Here is a 23421-nt window from a genome sequence, read left to right as displayed (position 1 = left end):
CTACAGAAAATATGCGGTACACAATCCTCAATGTAGAAAAGAAAAATCTAATATTCTAAGACTTGCACCTATTTTTGTGTTCACAACACAAAAAATATCAATAGACCAACAGAACAATTTCTACGATTATCAGTAGAGAATTTCCTACATATCCACACAGCTTGTCACAAAATAAGGGACATATTTTTTAATCTATAAATAATGTCTAAACCCACTGACATTAAGTAAATAAATCCATGAAATGCAGTTTCCTCAGATTTAATACATTCACTATTAAATCACTGTATTATCCTGAGAAAACACATTTCTTTCTTTATATATCTGCATTATGCTGACAAATAGAAACTTGAAAACTTGCATTTGTTTTAGTTCTAATAAATTTTATTGAAAAGCAGTTCACAACTAGATGCTACATCATAATGAATTAACTGCGCTCCATAATATCCAGTGACCTATTCATTGAATATCTAATTTAGAACAATACATTCAATATTTCAGGGCTTCATGTTAAAATAACATATCTACTGAAATTTTCTATAGTATATGGAACAACTGGTTCCACATTCAGATTATTTACTTTTGACAACACTTGTTGTACTAGTATGTTACTTAATTTGAACAGCTCCATACATCATACTCATATACATGTACAAGTACAAGATTGCATAAATCTTCAGGCTCCATTTTCATAATATTAAAAACAAAAAGACAACACAACAACTAACAATAATGCAAAATAGATTAAACTATTTCAATGCAGAGCATAATGATACATCTATTACAGTTCATTTACAAGATTCTTCCTATTTGGTGCTTTTTCTTATAAACAGTTGAGTTTTTGGTGCCAAATAACTAATTCTGATCAAAATTGTGTATTTAATGGTTAAGTATTGCTGTTTCCGTTTTTTAAAAATGGTATGGCAAATACAGACTGAGACAGACAACTATCAGTCAATTATGACCTTTGCTTCCTTAGGTGGAACTGGTGAAGCGAATCTCATTAGCTTAGCTTTTTTTTCCTTCCAACTCAAGTGGCCTGAATGCACAGGATCATTTAGCAAATCACATTGTGGTCCACAAAAATATTGTAAGGCACTGCAATTTTGATTCTAATTAAACATTTTTTTATTTATTTTGACTGTCCCAGAGACATATATTCTCAATACCAATCAACTTACTTTTTAATTATCAAAAAGGCACAGATGTACTTGAAAATATAATTAGTCTGTTAGAGATCAATTTAACAAATTCAAAGAAATGTAAAGAAATGCAAGCTGTGCTTACCAACTGAGGGTTTGTTTCATTTCTTTTTATAAAACTTGAACTGGGACAAGTAGACCACTAGAGAGACGGAGGGCCAACAACAAATTACCATTACAGCAACTCGGTTTTAATTATGTCTGTATCTGCCATTAATGTTTAAAGCACCTTACAGTCACTGCAGGCCCATCATAACAGCATATAATGCATAACCATCAGTTTCCAAAGTGATTGAGATTATGTAGTTAGGCAAAATCAACAAAAAACAAAACAAACTTGACAACAACAGTAGTTGTAGAGAAGTTTCTATGGCCACTTCAGAAGCACAAATGTCATTCACCTTTGACATTCCTTCACTGTAGACAACAATTAAACTGACACTGAATCCTCGCTTAAGGTCAGCATGTGCTAGCCAGTATTGCACAAACCTGCCATAAACGTCAATGTATACTTAACACAAAATCAAATATACAAATACACATTTTGTAAGGATCTGACCCATGCATTTTTGATCATTTGTGTATCAACTCACTATAGCTAACTTTAGATAGAAAAAGATGCCATTAATTACTGTTAATGAACATTATCTATTTAAGGTACTAGGTGATTACTTTTTTAAAAACTTAATTTAGTTTTCTTACTGAAATAAAATGAATGATGAAATGTAGTACAAAAGAAATAAGAACAACAGTACAGGTCTTTGGTAAAACTGCAAACAATGGGCTCAAGTCCATTAATGTTGTAAGCAAAAGCCATTAGCATAGTCCTGTTGGTTACTCACTAAGAGGATATACAGGATGTCCTACTGAATGAAATATCAAAGCAAAAATCCATCCAAAAACAGAATTCCTGCCACTCACGCTGCTGGACTTTGTCTCCGTTTCATCTGAATGGCCTCGGTGCTCTGACCTTACATTTAGAGCTTTGGGAATGATGCAGCCCTGTTCACAACTACCGGCTGATCTGTCCAAGAACAATTATTTCAATTCTGTTCAAGGGTAGATTTTCCCTTTAGAATACATATTTGGACAGCTACTAGAACACCACTTTGGTTCATTTTTAGATCACACTAGACATCATTAAATTTAGTTGGCTTCACAGGGAGAAGAAAACAGACTAGGAGGATCCTGTGAAATTAGCTGCACCATACACGACTATCCAGTGTATGGAAATTAAGTAAATCCAAGAAAAATTAATTTACCTTCAATCAATTCCAAAAAAAAAAGAAGAAAAGAAGAAGGGGGACAATCTACAGCAGTACAGGTCTGTGACATCATTCTAAGTGATATACAAAAGTACTGAAACTTTGACGCAAATGCATTTACAAAATGAATAATTCAATCAAATCAAGATTTAGTAAAAATTAGATGCAGAAGACCGATTATTATATAGTTTCTGAAATCTGAGCTGTGGATGCACAACAACATTCAAACATCTATATGTATAACAAGAAACTACATTAATACCTTTTCCAGTAGCAGCGAAGCTTGCAGAAGTTATTAAGCCTTTACTACACTAAAAATAAGTCAATACAAATATTCTGGCAGTGTGACACAGTGCGACCTTTTTTTTTTTCCTTTTTTGTAGCTGGTTAATATATCGCATAACATGCAATACCAGAAGTGTTTAGGCTGCCTTTTATGCTGTAATATAATCGTGAAACACTAAAATACCATAACCTTTCTTGATATTTTTCCTCTGAGTTGCTTAATTGTCATTTATGTGAATGTAAACAATGCATCTTCCCATATTTATAAGTAGCAAAAGGTGTACCTGGAGATACATGAATTTCTATTGATTTAAAGCAAGAATAAAAAGGTTTTTTTGTAACACAGTAGAAGGTCATTTCAATTAGAGGAACCTATGCACGAATCCTATGCAAAATCCAACTTACAACTACGGAATTCTTCAATCACTGCAGAATTATAACAATAAAACAAATGAAAGTCACTAAACTGTTTAAAAAGCATTTTTATATGCTGCTATACAAATCCATGTGTCCTCTGTTTGCATACTCCCAAAACGTTAAATTGAAAAACCTAATTTCAAACACTGAAGCTGCACCAAAAGAGCACCACGACCGAGGAATGAGTGGGTGGGTAGTCGGAGGGGAGAGTGGAGATTCATTTCTAAGGTTGAAGTCAGGACACAGGCACTGACAATGTTTGTTTTCTCAATTATCTTCCGCAGAAATACTTAATGGGATTGGGCTAAATACACTGGCATATATTTATATATACACATATAGTCATACACATGTCAATGCTTCTGCAAAAGTTAAAACAAGACACATTATGCAGAAACCTGTGCACAAGCTTCAACTACTTGTGTTTGCTCTGACAATTCTACACATAACCTTTTCAACTAAGGCAAGGCACTTTAGAGTTAGAGGCCGATATGTTCTAGACAGGTCAGGAGGCTAGATTCCTACAAAAATCACCATTTCAGGCTTTTAGCAAATACAATACATGCTTCTCTAATGGCTAGGATATATAAATCTCTACAAAACAAAACTAACTGATTGAATAACAGCCTTAACATGTAGCATGTGCCTTACTGATATTACGGCTGCTGGTTATGCCTAAAATGCATTTAAATTTGCACTTATTTGATTGAAATTTTATAAATCTAACTATGAAAGTAGAAACTATTCAGTACTTTTCTATGAAATCTTAATAATATGTAGAACCATGCCATGATTTAACAATAGGAAACATGAAATATTCAAATGATGTTTCACAGTACACACAAAAGCTTCAGACATTAGCTTATATAGAAAAAATTATAAATCTGAAAAAGACAAAAAAAGAAAAAAAAAGAAAAGAGAGAATACCTACAAAGCAGCTTAAAGCAAATTTCTATTATACCCTTTAATAAAGTCCCAGGTCAACAAAGTGCTTTAGTAAGAAATCAAAACTTCTTCAGAAAGTTGGTCAAAATAATGATGCTTGACTGGTTACATTGAAATAATAAAAAAAAAAAAATCTAAAGGAAAGCTGGGGTTTAAAAAAAAAAAGTGGCTTTACTTAAAGAGGAACTCACTTGCTAATCTGAAGAAGAAGAAGAAGAAGAAGTGTGGTTCAGCACTAATACCTCAGTGGATGTGTAACATTTACAGATTTGTATAATTAGTTGCTATTGTTGACAATACTTTATTTTTTCATTAATTACTCCCTATGGTTTTGAATGCAATAATGCAAGTGTGTATTCATTCCACAGTGCATGCACCTGTGAAGGTACACAATTTTTATCTGGAATTCCAGACAAATTAGGCTAAAACTGAAATATGATTTCTGAGTATAAATCACATCCAGGCTCTTGGTAGTCTACTTCCTTGATGCGTTCCTCTTTAATTAAAGCTAAATCAGCTTTGAGTTTTGCCCATTTTATGTTTAACATCACCGGACATTCACACAGTGATTTCCGTGCATTTGAGATCCCAAACTGGAATGACTTGGCAACAACTATCATGGTAACATATCAACAATGGCTTTGTCTATTTGTCTCTATCATTGTCCTCTATGTAGGTCAGTGGGCTACAACTCCCCTGGATATTACAAAGGATGCTTTGTTTACCCAACGTGTCCACCCTCAGAATGGCTGAAAAATTGTTAACAAGATGACAAGGACATAGTTGTTTTATATCTATTTTTGAAACTACAACTATTTTCAGTTAATATATAATATTAAAGTTACCTCAAGTTTTCTTTCTTCAAAAACAAGCATCTGTGATGCAACATTATTTACTAAAACCTTTTACTGGCTCTACACATATTTCCACAGTAATGAAAAGTTGGGGTTGAGATGCATTCAAATTTGCTCTGGGTGGACTTTAAGTGCATTAAGTAAAGAAAAAGCAATCTCGGGAGATCAGAGATTTATCCACACTAATTCCAAAGTGCAGTGGTTCCACTCGATAAACAGCAAAACACAGGGGCAGAAATACAAACTGGCACTCATTCAGGTCTTTGTGTATACAGCTTTTAGCTAAGGTTAGTGGTCCCTTTTACAGTTTGTTATAATCTGTAATTTTGTATTTACTGTAAGAGCAATATGATAGGTTGGCAATGCAAATCAGCATTTTGTTTGTGGGGGGAAAAAAGCACAGCTGCATTCTGTGTTTAGCCAAAAATGAGATATCTGCACAGACGATTAAGTGTCCGGATATTGACTTATGATTTGAGAAAGGGCACTGCAAGGTAATTTAATATTACAATTTGAGTTCATACAGAAAACCTAGTAACCTAATAATCTAGTTGACCAAGGTAATGTGCACATAAAATGAGCAAAGACTATAAAGATTGAATCCCCTATACACAATCTGATTCATAATACTCACTTCATAATTTGTTTTGTCAGTCAAACATGTTATCCTAAATTAATTCAATCACTGTATGAAACAGACATTGCTATTTAGAAAATGTAATATCTATTAGTAGTTTTTCAAAATCTTTAAATAGTACCTTGAGTATTTGTACATCACCACTTCAATATTTTTGTTCTACAGTAGGGACATTCTGTTTTACTAGGTGCACAGTTCTCACATAGTACATAATGTTGGCAAGGCTGCAGAACAATGCAACGATCATGCTTTTGGCAAACTATACATTTCTTTGACTGAAGCTGATATATTACCTGTTGGGGAAGAAAAAAATGAATATCAGCTGCAACTTAAAAATACAGTTCATGCAGACTTTTCAAATAAGCATGCTTTGATTAAAAAAAACAAAAGAAAGAACAAAAAAAAAAAAGTGAAACTGAATGCTAACCTGATGAAGCGTTTTAAAACTATCTACATGCTACAAATGAAATGCTGTGCGTGATCTAGTCTTTCTTACCCCATCTATAAGGTCTAGGTCATTACGCAGCTGACTCTGGATGGAGTGAAGCTTTGACAAGGGGAGCTGGTCCAGCTCTCCGTAGCTACGTAGAAGAGGTGTTCCAGGGGTGCGACAAAGCACATCAAAGTCCCCTTGGAGCTCTTTCAGCTTGCGCTCTGTTTCCTCCCATTTCTGTTCTACCAGCTGGCGCTCTGCCTCTGCCGTTTTTGCTTGTTCCTTTGCTTCGTGAGCATCTTTCTGGCAAGCTTCACAGGCCTGGAACAAAGTTGAGTCCTTTTATTAAAAACAAAAACTTTCTCCGATACACTAAGACATGTATTGCAATTTGAGCTCATTTTTAACACTGACTTGTTTGACCTGATGCCAGGCCTCCTCCCATTGTTTGATCTTCCTCTTAGCCTCATCCAGCTCTCTAAATAGGCGAGCCAGGTCAGCAGTGCTGGCTGTGGAAGTTAGGCTGCTGAAAACTGGAGATGGACTTGGTGAAAAGCTGCCACTTACAAAGTCCCAAATGTTGCTAGCCCCTCCATTCAAGCCTAGATGAGAGACAGGTTTAAAAATAAATAAATAAATAAATCATGTGACAAGAACAAACATAAAAGTGACAAGTTTGTTGGAGTTCTGTTTAAAAGTTTAAAAAAATAATAAATCACTTGAATCTTAAGGTATTTTTATCACCATATAAAACTCGGAGATTAGAATCTGAAGTGAAATGCTCTCCAGCTCACTTCAAGCTAAAGGTCTGATACTATCAGCTTACCCAAAGAGTTCTGGGAAGAGGAAGTGGGTGTTCCCAGGAGGCCATGCTCTTGCTTGGCTAACATGTTCGAAGGTTGATTTTGCTGTGATACTGCCCCAGACAGCAGGGACTGCGACAGAGACTGAGAGAGGGAGCTCAGCGGGGAGGTGGAAAGTGATGATGAGGAATTAAAAGAAGATGATCGTGCCAGGGAGCCGGGAATGTTAACTGGAGCAGATCCACCTAGCACCCTTTGATCTGCGGAGGCAGTAAATCAAATAATGTAGTTGCTCTAAAAATAAATGGTCAAACTGGTCAAACAACTGAAAGTGATTAAACAAACTAGGTGTCCTTACTTGCCAGTCCTACACTATTGTCTTGTTCCTCTAACTCCTTATCAAGAGATGCAACATTAATGTCACTAAAGTTGAGGTCCAGAGCAGATCCTGAGGGAAAACAAAAGACATCTGGCTGACATTTAACAACAAAATACAGAGTGGCAGAGGTCAGCTCAACTGGTTTAAGCAGACGACACATTCACATACCTATGACAGACTCCACTGTGTTGCTCCCTGGATAGAAAGGAGTGGCTTTTGCATTCATCGTTGATAAGGTGGTGGGTGAAGAACTTTCTGAGCCAATACTAGAGGCTAAGCTGGATGTTATACTGGAGGTAAAGCTTGTTGCCAAAGGGTTCACCGCAGAGAACACGTTATTTTGTGTCTAAAAAAAGAAAAAAATCACAGAAGATGTTTGTTTAGTTCCCAATGTCATTAGTCAGTTTTAAATTAAATAAATACTTAGGTAATATCATGAAGACATTACCACGAAGTAACGCACAACACAAACCTGTTTTTCTTGGTCCATCAATTTCTGATCCATTTGGCCTTTGTTCTTAATCTAAAAATGATGAAATAACATAGAAACAGCACTTTCAGTGACAGACCTCTAATCGCAATTAAAAAGGCATTCCTGCACTGCAATTAGCCGCAGGCTGACAAAGATGTAATAGCCGATTTAAACACAAACTCTTTGCCTTTAACCATTATTCACTTTCCCGAACGGCGCTAACTTGGCGGCATGCTCTGAAACAGTGTTAAATACTACCCAAGAGAATTACATCAGATCAGAATCAACTTGACTCTGCCTGCCACATGTAACTCACAGAATGAATCAAACACACTGCCTTTGATTACTGTACATCTGGGACGATAACGAAAGACGTAATTTACTGAGTGGGTGGCATTCTTCTGTAATTACAAGTTCGGAAAGCGGTGGAATCAACCTAAGGGGCTTTTTTTTGTGCAGTTACAAATACTGTGTATGCAGTGTGAACATATTTTTTAGGCAACCTCGATCAAGCTTCTCAGGATTTATAAAAAATGTAAAATTAATTCACACAGAATGGCTCAAAAAGGGAGAAATCAACCAGGTATAAACCCCTCGATACTTAGAACTGATTCGTATTCAGAACTCACACGAAGTGATAAGTTAAGAACCAAAGAACATCCAACATATGAAATGATCTAAAAACATAAAAACAGAGCAATTCACAAGAAGAAGTGATCAAAAAGTGGCATGGGAAATAATTAATGAGAAATTACACAAAACAGTGAGTCAAAATAAATGGAAGTGATACATTGAGTGCAAAGCCCTAAATTGTCTGTGTGTTATAATGTTCCTGAAGCTAAAGAGAGCAGTCTGTGTACCTGATCCTCACGTTCAAAGCCCGGAGCTTTAGGATAGTTAGACGTCAGAGATGAGACACTGGATGTGGTGGACTCTGAACATAAACTACTATTAGTTAAGGATTTGGGCCTGCTGATGGATCCCACTGGGGATAACAAACTGTCGCTTCCTGAGCTTGGAGTTACAGTTGAGCTATTAGAACATGAAACCTGAGAAAGAGAAGTGCACATGATCTTAATAGAATGATTATCAAAGTATATAAATAAAATTAAATATATAAAAGCATTATTCTGAATGGACTATGTACGTGATCTATTTTAGACTGATAACATATGAAGATTAGCTGTTTTTACTGAAATACTAAATTGCTTCTGTTCTTTTAAAACAATGCAGTAATGAAATGTAAACAGTAAAAGAAGACAGCAATGATGACAAATCAATGTAGAAAAAAATATGCAAACAGAAAAATGAGAGTACTGTAAATATGTCAACAAGTGAATGATGGCTGATTTGCATCAGCTACATTTTGATACCCACAAACGCAGACATTTGTAAATCTTGAAATTCTCAATTTCAATGATGATAATTTTCCTATTAAAGTGACACAGCAACAAAGCAAACATACACTTCCTACTTGTCCATTGCTACTGGTTGCGTTGGTGGAGTTGCCTCCACTGTTCCACTCTGGACACTCATACTGCTGAGAGCCCAGCTGGGACTGTGAACTCGACTGTATCACTGTTAGCAAGGAGCTCACAGTCTCTTCTGTAGAGGGAATTCCTGAGAGAGTTAAAAGAATTTTTAATTTTCATATACTGTGTAACCAACAATGTTGCCAAAAGCTAATAACATAAACACTCTTTGTGGTTGTTGTTAATGTTTAAAATCACAAGTATATATACATAATAATATACAATCCTCAAAGCAGAAAAAAAAAACCTACAATTATAAATTTGTGATTCTCCAGTGTTGTTGTACTGAGCCTTATTTGCATAAAACTTTCACTTACTTTCTACATGTGCAAATGCACAAAACGGTCCCCTGGGACAGTATCCAGTTTGTCGCATATCATTGCATTTGGTTGATTTGTAGATCTTAGAGAAAGACAAACAAACCACAAGCCAAAGACATAAAAAGTTACTATGACTACCCTTAAAAACAATAAGTAGCCAGTGAAGGTAAAGTGTCCAATACAATACAATATCTTGAGCTTACACAATCAAAACAAATGTCTCACACTACAAATTATATTCATTACGGTTGTTTGGGTGGCTAGTCACATTTAATGATCAGGAGAAAGTGTCATCAAGGCTCTCTCTGTTGCAAATTTTTCTTTCTTTTTTTTTTTTACTTCTAAACGTCTTTGCGTAAACATGTAAACTAAGCTTTGCATAAAATGCTTTTGAATGGTCAATTTGAGGAGTAATGAGTCTCTGTTGTGATCTCCTGTATGCAATAGTAACAATAATAATCTGACAATACACTATATTAAAATAAAAGCTAGAATCAGCTGTTATTGTTCAGGGAGTCAAAATTCACTCACCTCTGGGTGAAACTGCTGTTCAGTGCGAGAGTGACAATACTGGCAACTGTCTCCACTGTCACACTTTGAGGGCTCGCCCCATTCATCCCCATGTTTCACGTTAGGGCAAGGAGTTGACCTGCATTCACAGAGTCAGAACAGGTAACTCATTGCAATTACACAACTTAACACCATTTGTTGTTTTTTTACATAAGCGGAGTCATATCTTACCTATATTTGAACTTTCTAGGATTTCGTCTTCGATCTCTACTGTTGTGGTAATGGGGGCAGGCATAGCCCTGTCTGCATAGTCTTGGGGGCTTAGTACACTGATCTGTTTTATAGTTGGCTAAAACAAAGTTGGTATCTGCAAAGAAGTCACAAAGTATTAATGTCATTTTATTATTTTCTATGTTTTATTATTTTCTAGCACATTGTGACCAGAGTAAGGGGTTACTCACCTTGCCACCGGGGGTCTTCTGTGAGAGTTTTCTCAATCATAGCTTGACTGGCTAATACACCAGGCTGCAGATCAGGAATGCCTTCCCCAGATCCCAACTGTCCATTTTGAAGAGCCTCTTGTGCTTGGATCTCTCTGTGGACATAAAATTTATGTTATATACCCCCCCAATTCCTCAAAAAAATAATTATAGACCTTTAAACATATTGTCTTGTTAAAGAAAACTTGGTAGTTGTCTCAAACAATTAATTATAAAGCTAAATTATCACTGGCCTTTTACATCACCAATCACTGAAAATAATCAAAATACTATCAAGTTTATCATTTTAACTCCTGTATCTTATCTACAGTAAACATGTTGCTCAGGAGACCCTTTGTCTTAAGTCTTGATATCAGCTAACCTCACTCAGACTCTCTCAGCAGCACAGTGCTCAACAAAACATGTTTAGTTAGTATCAAGTGTTTGTATTTTCTGTGATTCTATTGAACCGAGACTAAACAATTAAACCCCTACAATATAGGTATTCTGTTTACATTATGTCTGACATGGCTAATAACAGTGCTCGTTGCATTGTGAGACTTGTGAGTGAATGGTTTGGCAGGACGAGAGAGGCCACTATTTGCTTTGTATGTCACCTGATATCATAGACTGGAGGTCGGAGATCATGTGGCCCGTGTGCAAAAGCACAGTGGAGGCCATTCTTCACACAATGCCCTCGAGCATCTGTCTCATGGATACAAGTGCCAGTCTTGTAATAGCGTAGATGATACTTGCGCTCTGTGTCACCAGTGGTCCGGTGTAAATAAGGACAGCTATGAAGAAAGGACACATTATGAAATATTTAAAATACTGCACAAGTAGTGGAGCCCAAACATCAAATCTGTTAAATGTAAATGTGCAAAATGTAATTGTACAAACTTTAGGATGTTTGTATAGGCAACATTTTTCATATTATATGGTTATAATAGCATTAAACAGCGACGCACTGCATTGACATTTAACCAAACAATTCATTATAAATATAAATAAATAACAAAGATTATAAAAAAAGAGGACATTTTTATAGTTAAACTTTTTTTTAAATCAGAAATAAGATTCTACTGTGAATGCAGGGCTGGTACACCAGCAATGCCTCAAGAAATGTATGGCCAATAAGCCTCTTGAATAAAACATTTTTTCCTTTCTTGAGAAGCAACAGTTGCTATAGCAACACATAAGGTCATACAAAAATAGCTGCCATTGGCAGAGAAGGAATCGTAGGGATTGCAGTCGTTCATTTTCCATTCGTTTGATAATCTCACTTCTTTTTTTCTAATTTCTTTGTGGGGCTCAATTAAATGCTGTGCCATTTTTAATTCACAGTCACAAAGAGAGCTCGCTGTTTATGTGCAACCTACCTTACCACCAACTTTGAGAATTCACAGATCTATTACATATTACATATTCACATATTAATTATTATTATAATTATAAGACTTCAGATAGTCAGTATTTATGAAAATACTTGACTTCTCTAAAGCCACAAACCGCTAAGATACTGTTTTTCCCCTGTGATGACAAATAATGAATTATGCTATATGCAAAACTATGGAGACTATATGGTCACATATAATAAAAAAAAGGAAGATATATATACATACATACATACATACATACATACATACATACATACATAAATATGAAGCTAAAACAGTTCTGCATCAAATTACATGTTGCCATTAGCTGAAACTTAATATCACTACTGAATATAATGCTGGGAAGCACCCAGAGTCAACCTGTCAAGTGGCTTCAAAAACAAAGGGGTGCAGTCATGACACATAAAGGACAAGTTCAATAAAAAATGTTGAATATGTTACAGAGAGTGCCACACCACACAACAGCACAAAGGAGTGGGCCTTGTGAGATTGCATCTGTAAGAGCACGTGTTTTAAATTATGAATATTTCTCACCAAACATCTACCAATCAAATTACATTTTTCAGGGCACATAATTAAATCTTAAAATTAAAATAATGTTTTTTTTTTACAAAAAGCCAGTCCATTTCGTGGTGGTCATTTAAAAATAAATCCCCAGCGCGGCTGATGTGCACATAATAAACACAGAGCTTATTCTCCACACGTATGCGTTACTTTACCCACAGTACTCTAATAAAGCTAAGACATAGATTTGATCTGGATAGTTGTCCCTTAAAATGTGCAAACAAAATTAAAACACGCTTTATATTTCTGATTTCCATAAAAAAAATTGATATATATAGTTTTCTATTTATACAGATCTTAACACATGTTTAATTTCTCTGCACATACTTAATTTATCTTACAGATTCATTTTAATGTAAGTTTACTGTATTCTAGATTAATTGTAATGTTTACTGTGTCTCATGCTGATCCTGGATGCTATACATCTGGAGGAGGGCTACATTACGTTAGTTTCACACACCCCCAGCCCAAAGCAATTTAAGGTGAGCTGAAGAAACACTTTTCTACTAATGAAATGTCCAGTTCAATGTTTTCGTGGCATTAGTTTGATTTAAGTCCTAATCTGTTTCGTAAAGCAGGAACAGTCCTCCTCTCAAACGTCAACAAAAACATCAGTCAGCAGCTGTATCGGGACACACACTGACATTTTCATGAAGCCGAAGAGAGGCAATTATTTAAAAAACGAGGACTTACTCGTCTCCATCTGGACAGATGCCTGTGGTCTCGTCGTATTTCGTGCAGTACACGTCGGGGCTGTAGTTAAAAGTCCCGTCTCTTCTTCTTATGGGTCGTCTTCGCCGCTGGTTGAGAAAATGCCAATTAAAGCACGTAAAGGGTCTGTGCTGCGTACACTTGTGCTGGAGGAACAACGGGCACTGCTCTGTCCTGAACTCCTTCAAGTATCTGAAACAACAACAAAACAAAATATAGTATGAGGACGCGGGTTTTAAAACCACTGTGAGCTGAGAAATAACTCGAAAAGAAAAGAAAAAAGTTGAGAAACAGCGAGGTGTCGCGTCGTGCTGCTAATGGTTTGTAACATTAGCCTACTATATATTTTGGGTCACTAACGTTAGCTCGCTATTCACAGAGATAGGTACGTAAGTATTTCGACGTAACACTTGTTGAAAGCCTGTGAGCGTACGTCTATAAATGTGCGTAGCAAGGGGGAACTCAAAATAAGGCCGAGCTATTTACAAGCAGACTGGTTAGCGAGTTCCTGGCTAATCATTTAGCAGACCGAGTTGACGGTATAACACCCAAAGGGTTATTCAAAACAATTCACCAACTCTGTCAAACAGTCGTAAACGTCTCCGTTAACGACTGGCTTTTGAATTAAGCGATTTAAGACGTCCGCGTTTCCCACATTAGCGTCGCTGCCCGTTAGCGTGCAGTCGCTGCTTGCTATGTAACGTTAGGCAGTCACAAAGCCAGGAAAAGCTCCATGTTTTTAACACACACACCAGAGTTGAGGAATGCGAGAAATGCAAACGCCCACGGGTGCACGTGCGAATAACATTATCAGAAACGTGCGATTTTGTCGTTTTCCGCGCAGCAGCTTTACTCACGTATAGTGGGTAGGTTTCTCGGTTTGAGGGGACGCATTGGCCGCCGTTTTCGAAACCGACGGCATTTTCAGTCAAAACAATGAACTGCGCATGCGCTCGGATCTGTTGCTCGCGAGCATGCACGTCCGCCTGCACGCCAGCGCAGCGCGAGCACTGATGCAGGGGGCGCTGCACAGCGTCTGACGCTGGGTTATTATCAGCATGTCGTTTCCCCTGTTTCCCCTTAATTCATGCACCTTCTGCGTCACTCGTGTGTTGTTAGTGAATATACATTTGAAATAAAGATTAAGGATTATTTTCTACACAAGCAATGAGGAAATTGGGCCCTTTATTATAAGATCCTCGAAGCTACACTTGGAGGTCTGAAGTCTGGTCTGCAGGGCAGTCGCCCAGGGTTTCAGAAATACTGAGGTTGAATATCCTACGTTTACCACCGACATTTTCAATAAACAACCAGGAAATAAAGAAAAATGTTCATCTAATTTTCTTTAAACTATTGTCTATTATATACAGTGTATTATCTTCTCCTAAGGATAATGGAGCAGACAGAAATTCAATTGCACCGTTGTCAAATTCTGTTAAAAAACAACAACTATCCCTTTAATGAATAAATGACCTGCCCCAGATAAATAAACACCTATTTTCACTCATCCTTTTCAACAAAAGGCTGCAATTATGAAATACTTTACCACTTGAATTGAAAACACAATTAGAATTTAAAGTTTGCAGTATGAGTGGAACAGATGTTTAAAAAAAAGGGCAAAGTTAATGTGAATACTAAACGTATAATAATCTGAACAACAGTTTCTCCCTGTAAGAGTTTCTAAAATGTTTTTGCAGCTTCAGATGTTGTATTATAATTTACATACCAAATCATCAATGTGAGAGCCTGACTTTGCTTTGCATTTAGATTTGAACGCCTCACTTGTGAAAGTCACAGTTGCAATTAAGGTGATCTTTGTTTTTCGATTGTCTAAATATATAATATGTTTGGTGTGCCTCATCATTACTGCAGCATGTCAAAGTCCAATCCGTTTTCTCTCCCTCTGTATCTGAGGAGCTAATCTGCACTATCCAGCTCCTTTTTCCTGTAAGGGATTTTAATTTACAAATGCAATTATACGTCTAATCCATTATTCAGCTGCTGAGAACCACAGAGTGCACTTCCCTGTAATTATGCATAAACCCTGGGCTATCCAGTTGTAATTACTTTGATATGCCTCACCCCCACTTAGCGTATACAGCTGGACAATGTCCAGTACCTTTCTTACGCAAGAAGCATTTTAAGGATACTCACTTTTTTTTGCTTGCTTTAGACAGCTCAAGCAGAGTGAAAACTGTCATAAATGTCCTAAACTTTTTTTTTTTTTGGTAGACTTAGAAACCTCAACTCTGGTCTGTCATGTCATCAAAGGTTAACATTTAACTGAATTGATAAACAATTGGAAGATGAATTTAAGTATTTAAGTACCAGTTCATTAGGTATATCACATTTTTGGCAGCTAATAAACTGGTCACTTTGTAATTGCACTTTTTGTAATTGACTTTAAGCAACGGCAGAAGGGGTGAGGAGTACACTGAGAATAATGTGCCCCAAAACAACCGTGTTTAATGATTTAGTCAGTGAAAAGCTCCAGGATTTATCTCTAGATTATTATTATCATCATACGGCTGCGTGAACATGTTTATCTGCACGATATTATACAGGAATACCCTAAAGCTATTGTATAATGTTGTTTAACTGGATTGATTTCTGCTCACAAACATATTGTTTAATCCAGCATCATTCAGAGGAAGTGTTGAATGTAAGCAAGGCAAAAAGTCACACCCTTTTTCCTTCATGTGACGTCAGTCACCACAAACCTTTAACCTTACTCAGTAGTCTCAGCTGTACATACAGTCCACTGTCAACCTCTTCTCACAGCATCTCCAGTGCATGTGTGTGTGTGTGTTTGTATGCGCATCTATGTGTGATATAAAGATGATCCTTTGCATAGTTGAACCTGGAGGGTCTTGGCTCTGGTGTCTAGGTGTTGCTTGTTTATATCAATGAACTTGACAGCTCTCATTGCATTATTACTTGCCTGTCTTCCTGTGTTTGTGCCCTCTGGGGCTCTGACAAAGCCTTGTGTTGTTTACAGAAAAATCTGGCCTTAACACATGTCCAAATCCTCATACAGAATACAAATTTGTAAGCTATACTTAAACCTGTCATTGTCAAGGTTAAAAGTTAACATGCTGCATGCTTTCTTTCACAGTAATGACATAGGGCATAAAATAGTGTAATGGAAACATCATGCAAAAACATCTTTGGTATAATGTACCACAACAAGTTTTGCATTTTTGCAGACCTCTAATAAACAATCACTCAAACAATCCTCAGCAGTGCTTTCCCAGGCTGCTGGGACTGTTACAGCTGGAATAACAGTTTGTGGTTTGGACTCCTGTTTTTCCCAGTCACGCCATTATCTCTGCCTGCCTCATGCACAAACACAGTTTAGGCCCATCACAAGCTGGCAATACACAGATATATTGTATGATGATATGGCATTTCATATGTTGATGTTAAAACACCAGACATGATCAAATTTCCTGCACACACCTTCCTACATAATACACCCACCTCTTTCTAATGCACAAAATCCCCATGTAATGTTTGTTTTTGCAAAAATGCCCTGTTGTATATCACATAAAGCAGATACATTTAAGCACTATTTAAGTCTAAGATACAGTATGGAGAAGGAATTTATAATGTTTGCTCTGACAGATCAACAAATATCTAGAGGCTGTAAAACTTTATGGCAGGTTTCATTAAACCTCTGCTATGGAGCCTCTGATGGGATACAATTTAAAATTTCTCAACTGCACATTTGTATCCTGGTAATCTGCATTTCATTATCCTGAGATTAATGTGTTAACGAGCATCTTTCTTCTGTTTAAAAGAACCTTAAATGATGATGAGTTGAATCAGCTCACAGGCAGAAAAACAAGCTACAAATGTGCAGATGAAATATGTTGTACCTTGTTTGTCACAGGCATATTACTTACGTCTATGGTTGGCCATTGCTGTTCATCAGTGTAATATATGGAAAAGACAGGTAAGAACAAAAGGTTGAAACAGCATTATATTGGCAACATTAAATGATGTGTTTACTCAGTCTCATCCCCTGCTGGAAAAACAACACCTGCCTCTTTGCTCTACTATGATGCTAACATGAACTGACAAGTGGGGCGATAACTCAGCCATTTTTTAAATGAGCACTCATTGATTCTTACATTAACTACAATGAGCTCAGACATCAGATTTTGGTGATTCATCCCACAAAAAAACGTATCTTATATGTTATTAATTCACTGCACAGCATGACTGTGACCAAAATGTAAAAGTTGTAGCCACTCTGCCCTTTATTTATTCCATGCTAATGCGCCAAACTAGCTTGATTTATTTTAATTGTTGTTTGGTCTATATGAAATTTGAAAAAAAAAGAAATGTTTTTGTAATTCACAATTTATCAACAACTTCCACTTTGTGTTTCTGGAAAAGCTTTTCTTTATTTCTAAAATATAAAACAAACTTTGTGAACATTTGTTTGCATTGTCCAATTAATGTTAAGCTATACACACAACCTTTTTCTTTAAAAAAAAGAAAAGAAAAAAAGAAAAGATTAGTTAAAATGCACAAAGCCAGACGTACAGTAATATCTTCGACAGGGACAATGAAAAGCAAGTCACTGCTAGTTGTGGCTTACACTGTTTTATGTTGTGTTACTACTAATCAGATGAGAGCAGTCCAGTCATTTTGTCATGGCTTGTTGTGGTTGGTGGGTATGTGGTAGTTAGATAAATAAATGTTGTTGTTTTTTTGTTTTTTTTACATTATACAGGTGAAAACACATGTGGGTTTCAACTGAAATGACCCTCCTCTTGCAGCTCAAACAGATAGCCTGATTAGATTTGATGTGACGCACAATGCACAATGTTTTAGCTGACACACTGTTCTCCCTCATACCCAGAAAAAGATCTGGAACATTTGTATTATACATCACAAAATGTAAAAGCTTTCATCATTGTCTGTCTTCCACAAAAGCTGGTCTCTTCTGACACTCATCTATCCATTACTTAGCTTTGACCAATGGCTGTACTTTGAAGGTAGATGCTGACATTTACTGTTGGCTGCCTTGCCATCCAGCAAACTTTTTGAAGAAATAACACACCAAATAAACGTAAAGAAAACAATCCAATGTACAGATAAACATGAGAATAGCTTTAAGTACTGTATGTGTGTTGTTATCTACTTAAAGAGATGCACACATTGAGACATTTCTATCCTTGGAATGGACATTATTGGTTGAGTGTACATTATTGGTGTTTTTTTTTTGTTCAGAAAGTAAGCAGGTTAACAAAGACACTGATACAACTATGAGGCACAGCTAAATAACAGATAAAGAAAGCTGAGGTCATATTTCTTTCTGGGTGATATATCACTTTGATATGAAAAAGTTTTAGCATATTTTGTGCACACAGTTTCATAACACTTCTTAACAGTCACACCTCTGACACGTCGCTCCTGACAGGGAGGTGTAAATCAAGGCCATGGTGGCAGAAACGATTCACTACTGACCAGCTCGCCTTCTGCTTAATGAAGAGACGCAGCTTGTCCCTGAAGGTTTCTCCTAGAAAGCTGTAGATAATGGGGTTGAGGCAGCTGTTGGAGAAAGCTGCCAGGTTAACAATGTGGCCTGTGAGTGGGTAGTCATGCCACAGGGTGGTAGCAGTCCTCTGCGATGGGTCAGCTGTGCCCTGCAGCAGCTGGATGCTGATGAAGACATTTTCTGGCAACCAGCAGATGAAGAACACCAGAACCACGACCACAATCATGCGCAGGGCCTTCTGCCGCCGTGGCCACAACCCACGGTGCTTCTGGGACCTCATGAGGATTCGTCCAATCAGAGAGTAGCATAGACCAATGATGGAGAAGGGCACCAAAAAGCCAATGGTTACCTCCAGCCACTGAATCTCAAAGACATTGGCAAAGCAGAAGTGCACCTCACCCCTGTGCTGGGTCTGCACAATGGTGAAAGGGAGAAGGGTGGCCAGAATGGAGGCCATCCAGATGAGGCCACAGCTGAGCTTGGCATGCTGCATAGTCCTCATTGGGCTGCTGCTAATGGAGCTAGCCAAGGCAATGTATCGGTCAAAGCTCATCCATGTGAGGAAGAAGATGCTGCTGTACATGTTGACCTGAAGGAAAAGGGACATGAAGGTGCAGAGGACAGCATAGTCATAATACTTCTCATTCAGATTGAAGACCTCGATGAGGGAATCTGCCACCAGGATGAGGTCAGCTACAGCCAGGTTAACAAAGTACAGGTCGGGAATGGTCATTTTTTCTCTGTGGTTCAGGTTCACCACCAGGATCAAGATGTTGCCAATAAATCCAATAGGAAAGAGGAGAATGGTGTACAGGCAAGATAAAAAGAGACCAATGATGTAAGATTGGTATTTATCTGAGTCTTCAATTAGATACGTTGTATTGTACTCATATGAAGTGTTCAGTTGTTCAGTACTGTTAACATATATCCAGACTAGAGAGGTTGTCTGCACTTCCATACTGACTGTAGTTGGACTGTCTTGAATCAGAGGCCACATGTAAGTCACCTGTAGCTGCTACATCATTAGACCCTGTTAGTTCCCAGTTTTGTCTCTTTTGAGGGTGAATCATCTATGCTGTGTTTGCATGCTGACAGCAGTCAGGTGCATCGAACACAACGGTTACGGTTTGTTTGACCCCATGTTGATATCAAGGCTCATATACCAATAGATTCCAGACACAAATGAAAGGCACCTCCATGTCTTAAAATTGTCTTTGGCCTTTGTAACCTGATGACTCACATCATCCAGACTGTCTAAACCATGGTCCTGAGATTAGAGGGCAGACTTTTTTCTCCTCTTTTGAGTCATCTGATTTGAGTGCTGCTTTGTCCCCATGTGCATCTTTATTCAGCGAGCCTCGGCCAGAGACGCTATTGCTGTGACACCTGAGCTGTAGAGAGGAGAGCAGGAAAAAAATCAGAATACAAAAGAGAATTAGGTGTGGAGACTTTAAAAGAAAACAGCAATGTTGTGTGCAGTTAAATAAGAATGATACACAGGAATAGCACTAGTTTTACTTATTACAAAACAAATTCAAAGTCAAACTTAGGATCAGGCAGAAAAATCCAGTCGAGTTTGGTGAGAGAAGTTTAAAGGGGTCTAAAATGCATGGCAGACAACTAAGTAAGCACATTAATATTCAAGCTTCAGACTTAAACAGATGCATTGAAATCCTTCTTAGAAATCCTCAGCCAATCTGAGCTCACTCATTTGTCCAGACTTGATGACTATTAATTAGCAATATAGAAATATTAATATTTAACAAACCTCTGTGAGAATCAAATCTCTGTGTGAACCATTGTGTTTTCAGGGCTCCAGTTGACACACGCAAAATATCTGTTTTCTATTCATTAAAGTTTTTAAAATCACTAACACTCCGCTTCCTTAGAGGACAATTTTCAGGCCCAAAATCTCAGACTTTCTCTGGTGATGGGAAGACTGTATTGTATCTGTTTGTCAAACATGACTTTAGCAAACATTTGCAGCCTTTAGGGTTTTATTTCCAGCAGAGGAAACCTTTTTAATTGTTACTGACAGTAGACTTCACAGCAAAGATGAACACATATACAGCATGCATAGGCTAGAAATCTCACAAATTTCTGTTGTATTTTTAAAATAATTATTTTAAAGCAAACATTCCAATAAAAAATATTTACAATCCTACAGAAGTACAAGAAATAAGTAATGACCTGAACTAGTTCATGATTCATCTTTTTAGCATTGTATTATTTACTGTATAGTCAAATATTGTTTTAATAAAAAACAATATTCAGAGAAATTATCTTCTTATAACTGAAACATTTAGTTTACTCTGTTTGATATCTGATTTCTAAGTTATCCTTTTGTAATACAGAGACGGGAAACATCTCTTCCATTCTCTCTCTCTGATGTTTTGATTTGCAAATTTTCTATCAAAGTCAGTGAAATTATGTCAAAGCGCTCTCCATGAAACTACAATCCGCCACTCCAGACATGTAGGGAGCAAAATAAAGAGCTGGTTGATGACATAATATCTAACTCATTATGCAAGTGAATTCACACGACATGAGGGGCTGCCCCATCTTCACTGATATTTAACAGAGACCATATTAAATCTGAATTAACAATCACCTTAAATTTTTACTGCAAACTGTGCTTGTTTTTCAAGGCATACATAAAACACATAAATTACTCTGAAGAACTATAAATATGAGCAGTGATGTGGGAATCGAAAGCAGCACTTACTTTTTTAAATTTGGGATTTGATGTTCCTCCATGCTTGTCCGGTACAGAAGTCAGAGATACAGAGATTTGTAAATCCCATGTCCGGTCTTCTCTTCTGCACCACCTGCTGTTTGGCCCAACCCTGTCTGGAGAGGAGGGGAGGGCGGGAGAGACAGAAAGGCAAGAGATGATCTGTCACCCATGGTTTGTCATCATGCTTCATCATATTCCCTTTTCTTTGCCTCTCTTCTTTTTTTTGTCCAGTTTTCCTGACTCCCGGTGTCTGATCCAGCATGTGAACTAACTCAGAGTGGACTTTAACACAAAAGGAAACTTTGGACAGCAAATAAGTAGAGTGTGGAGTTTGCCTCAACCAGGTTGTGTTGTTATGGAAACCACTTATATTTTTTTGCAGTATTTGTTCACCTGGGTTGTCGAGCTGTTACTTTTAAGGGCTGTGTAAACACACTGCACATGGCCTTTCTTAGTTGTTCCATCGATATGTTTATAAAATAGTTTGCCTCCTGATCAGCATCGATTATTGATTCCCATGCCCAACAAAAGACAATGTTTGTTTCATGTTCATTCTCAATACTGCAATTATGATCAGATGAGGCTTAAAACCTGTGAGCCTTCATTCTCAGTAAGGGGGAAACAGAACAGACTCTTTGCTCCTGGGCAAGGAGAAACATTAATGTAATTTGTACGAATCTATGTGTCCAAGCTGTGACTATGGAGACCCATTTGATGTGGTGTTGGCTAGTGTCACGTCTAGTGGGATACATTAAATGTAGATACCAGCAATAATTGCACATGTACAATAACCATCTGCTACAACAATATTCATATTGGCCAAACGTAAAACTAAATCATCTTCGCTAATACTATTGATTTAATCGATCAGTACAGAATCTCTTGATATCATAGGCCAAGTAGAGTAATTCCCAGATGATCAGTTTGCAGCTGTGAAAACAGCAGTGGGTAGAAGAAATAATTTCTAATTAGGACCTAATACAGATTTGAGGAAACTGTCCATGTCCCATGACAGCAAGAATTTTCACTTGCCTACTTGCCTCCAGACAGAATGTGACTCTGAGGTCTTCATGAGGTCACTTCATTCATCGACAGCCAGAGAGGAGAGAGAAGTCAAGGCCAGGGCTGGATCATTGCCTGGAGGTATGGGATTGCAGCTCCTTTGGCAGTGTTGTGCAGCAACTCCAGGACTTTGAATGTGATACAAACAACAGCAGAGAGTGGAGTGAGTGCATTCATCAGGGGTTTGAAGAGAGGTCAAGTCACAGCACTCTCAATGTTGACAACTCAAGCTTTTAAAAGATTTATTTGATAAATGGAATGACACCTGCTGGCTACTGTAGTTCAGGGAGACCCCAATGAACTGCTACAGACATAGCATACTTCACTTTGTTTTGTATATATCCAATGCAAATTTATTTAGTCTGTCCATATTGCATAATGCAGATCTTTCAACTGTCTACTAAGGCTGATTTGTTTCTGTGGAGAAAAAAAAATCATCATTATCATTTTCATTGTCTCCTGCCCTGCTGTAAACAAACTGGGACCGGATAATGTTTTCCAAAAAAAGTTTGGTGCTGAGAAGTTGTGTGTCACTACCTCAGTTCAGCATGCTAAGTAGCTCAGCTGAGTTGAAGTCTTTGCTCTGACCAGTCCTGTTTGTGGTTGTATGGCTCTTAATGCTCTCAGTATCTCAGAGGTAGTCAGGTAGAGAGGGAAACACAAGAATATATACACTGCTGTGTATAGCGCTCTAGACAAACAAGGTCAAAAAACACCTGGGGCACTGAAGACAGGACAATAAAGACGAGATGGACTGAGGAAGGAGTTAGAAAAACTGTTCTGTGTGGGGTGATTCAGTGACATGAAGAAGAATCACAGACTTTGTCTTGTAACCAGAATATTTGGGGGTTCAAAGTAGTTAGTTTGTTCAAGTGTGACAAAAAATGAAGGCAGCATCTGACAGATGGGTC

At 37.4% G+C, this 23421-nt stretch overlaps 2 protein-coding genes across 7 annotated transcripts; both read right to left on the bottom strand.

The window, feature by feature from the left end:
• Positions 1–363: 363 nt before the first annotated feature.
• Positions 364–14242, bottom strand: unkl (unk like zinc finger). Of its 6 annotated transcripts, none has more exons than XM_027284984.1 (16): positions 14060–14242; positions 13185–13394; positions 11148–11324; positions 10513–10646; positions 10283–10418; positions 10073–10190; positions 9539–9623; positions 9164–9309; positions 8550–8738; positions 7690–7740; positions 7386–7563; positions 7197–7307; positions 6862–7098; positions 6450–6637; positions 6099–6356; positions 364–5895 (listed from the first exon to the last, which is right to left on the bottom strand). In XM_027284984.1, exons 1-16 carry the CDS (start codon positions 14122–14124, stop codon positions 5740–5742), a joined length of 2439 nt encoding a protein of 812 aa, XP_027140785.1. In that variant the 5' UTR covers positions 14125–14242; the 3' UTR covers positions 364–5739. The 6 variants fall into 6 exon arrangements, with proteins under 6 accessions (XP_027140785.1, XP_027140784.1, XP_010728843.1 ...); XM_027284983.1 differs by having other exon boundaries at positions 9155–9309; positions 14060–14241; XM_010730541.3 differs by having other exon boundaries at positions 7197–7286; positions 9155–9309; positions 14060–14240.
• Positions 14243–17719: 3477 nt separating this feature from the next.
• gper1 (G protein-coupled estrogen receptor 1) lies at positions 17720–21544 on the bottom strand. The gene is made up of 2 exons (XM_010730545.3): positions 21437–21544; positions 17720–20102 (listed from the first exon to the last, which is right to left on the bottom strand). The coding sequence occupies exon 2, from the start codon at positions 19706–19708 to the stop codon at positions 18605–18607; it is 1104 nt and encodes a 367-aa protein (XP_010728847.2). The 5' UTR covers positions 19709–20102; positions 21437–21544; the 3' UTR covers positions 17720–18604.
• Between the last annotated feature and the right edge of the window lie 1877 nt (positions 21545–23421).

This window comes from Larimichthys crocea, chromosome XII, assembly GCF_000972845.2.
Source record: "Larimichthys crocea isolate SSNF chromosome XII, L_crocea_2.0, whole genome shotgun sequence".
In the NCBI taxonomy this organism is placed as follows: Eukaryota; Metazoa; Chordata; class Actinopteri; family Sciaenidae; genus Larimichthys; species Larimichthys crocea.
The sequence above is the reverse complement of the archived record's forward strand: the minus strand, read 5'-3'. Positions and strand labels throughout refer to the sequence as shown.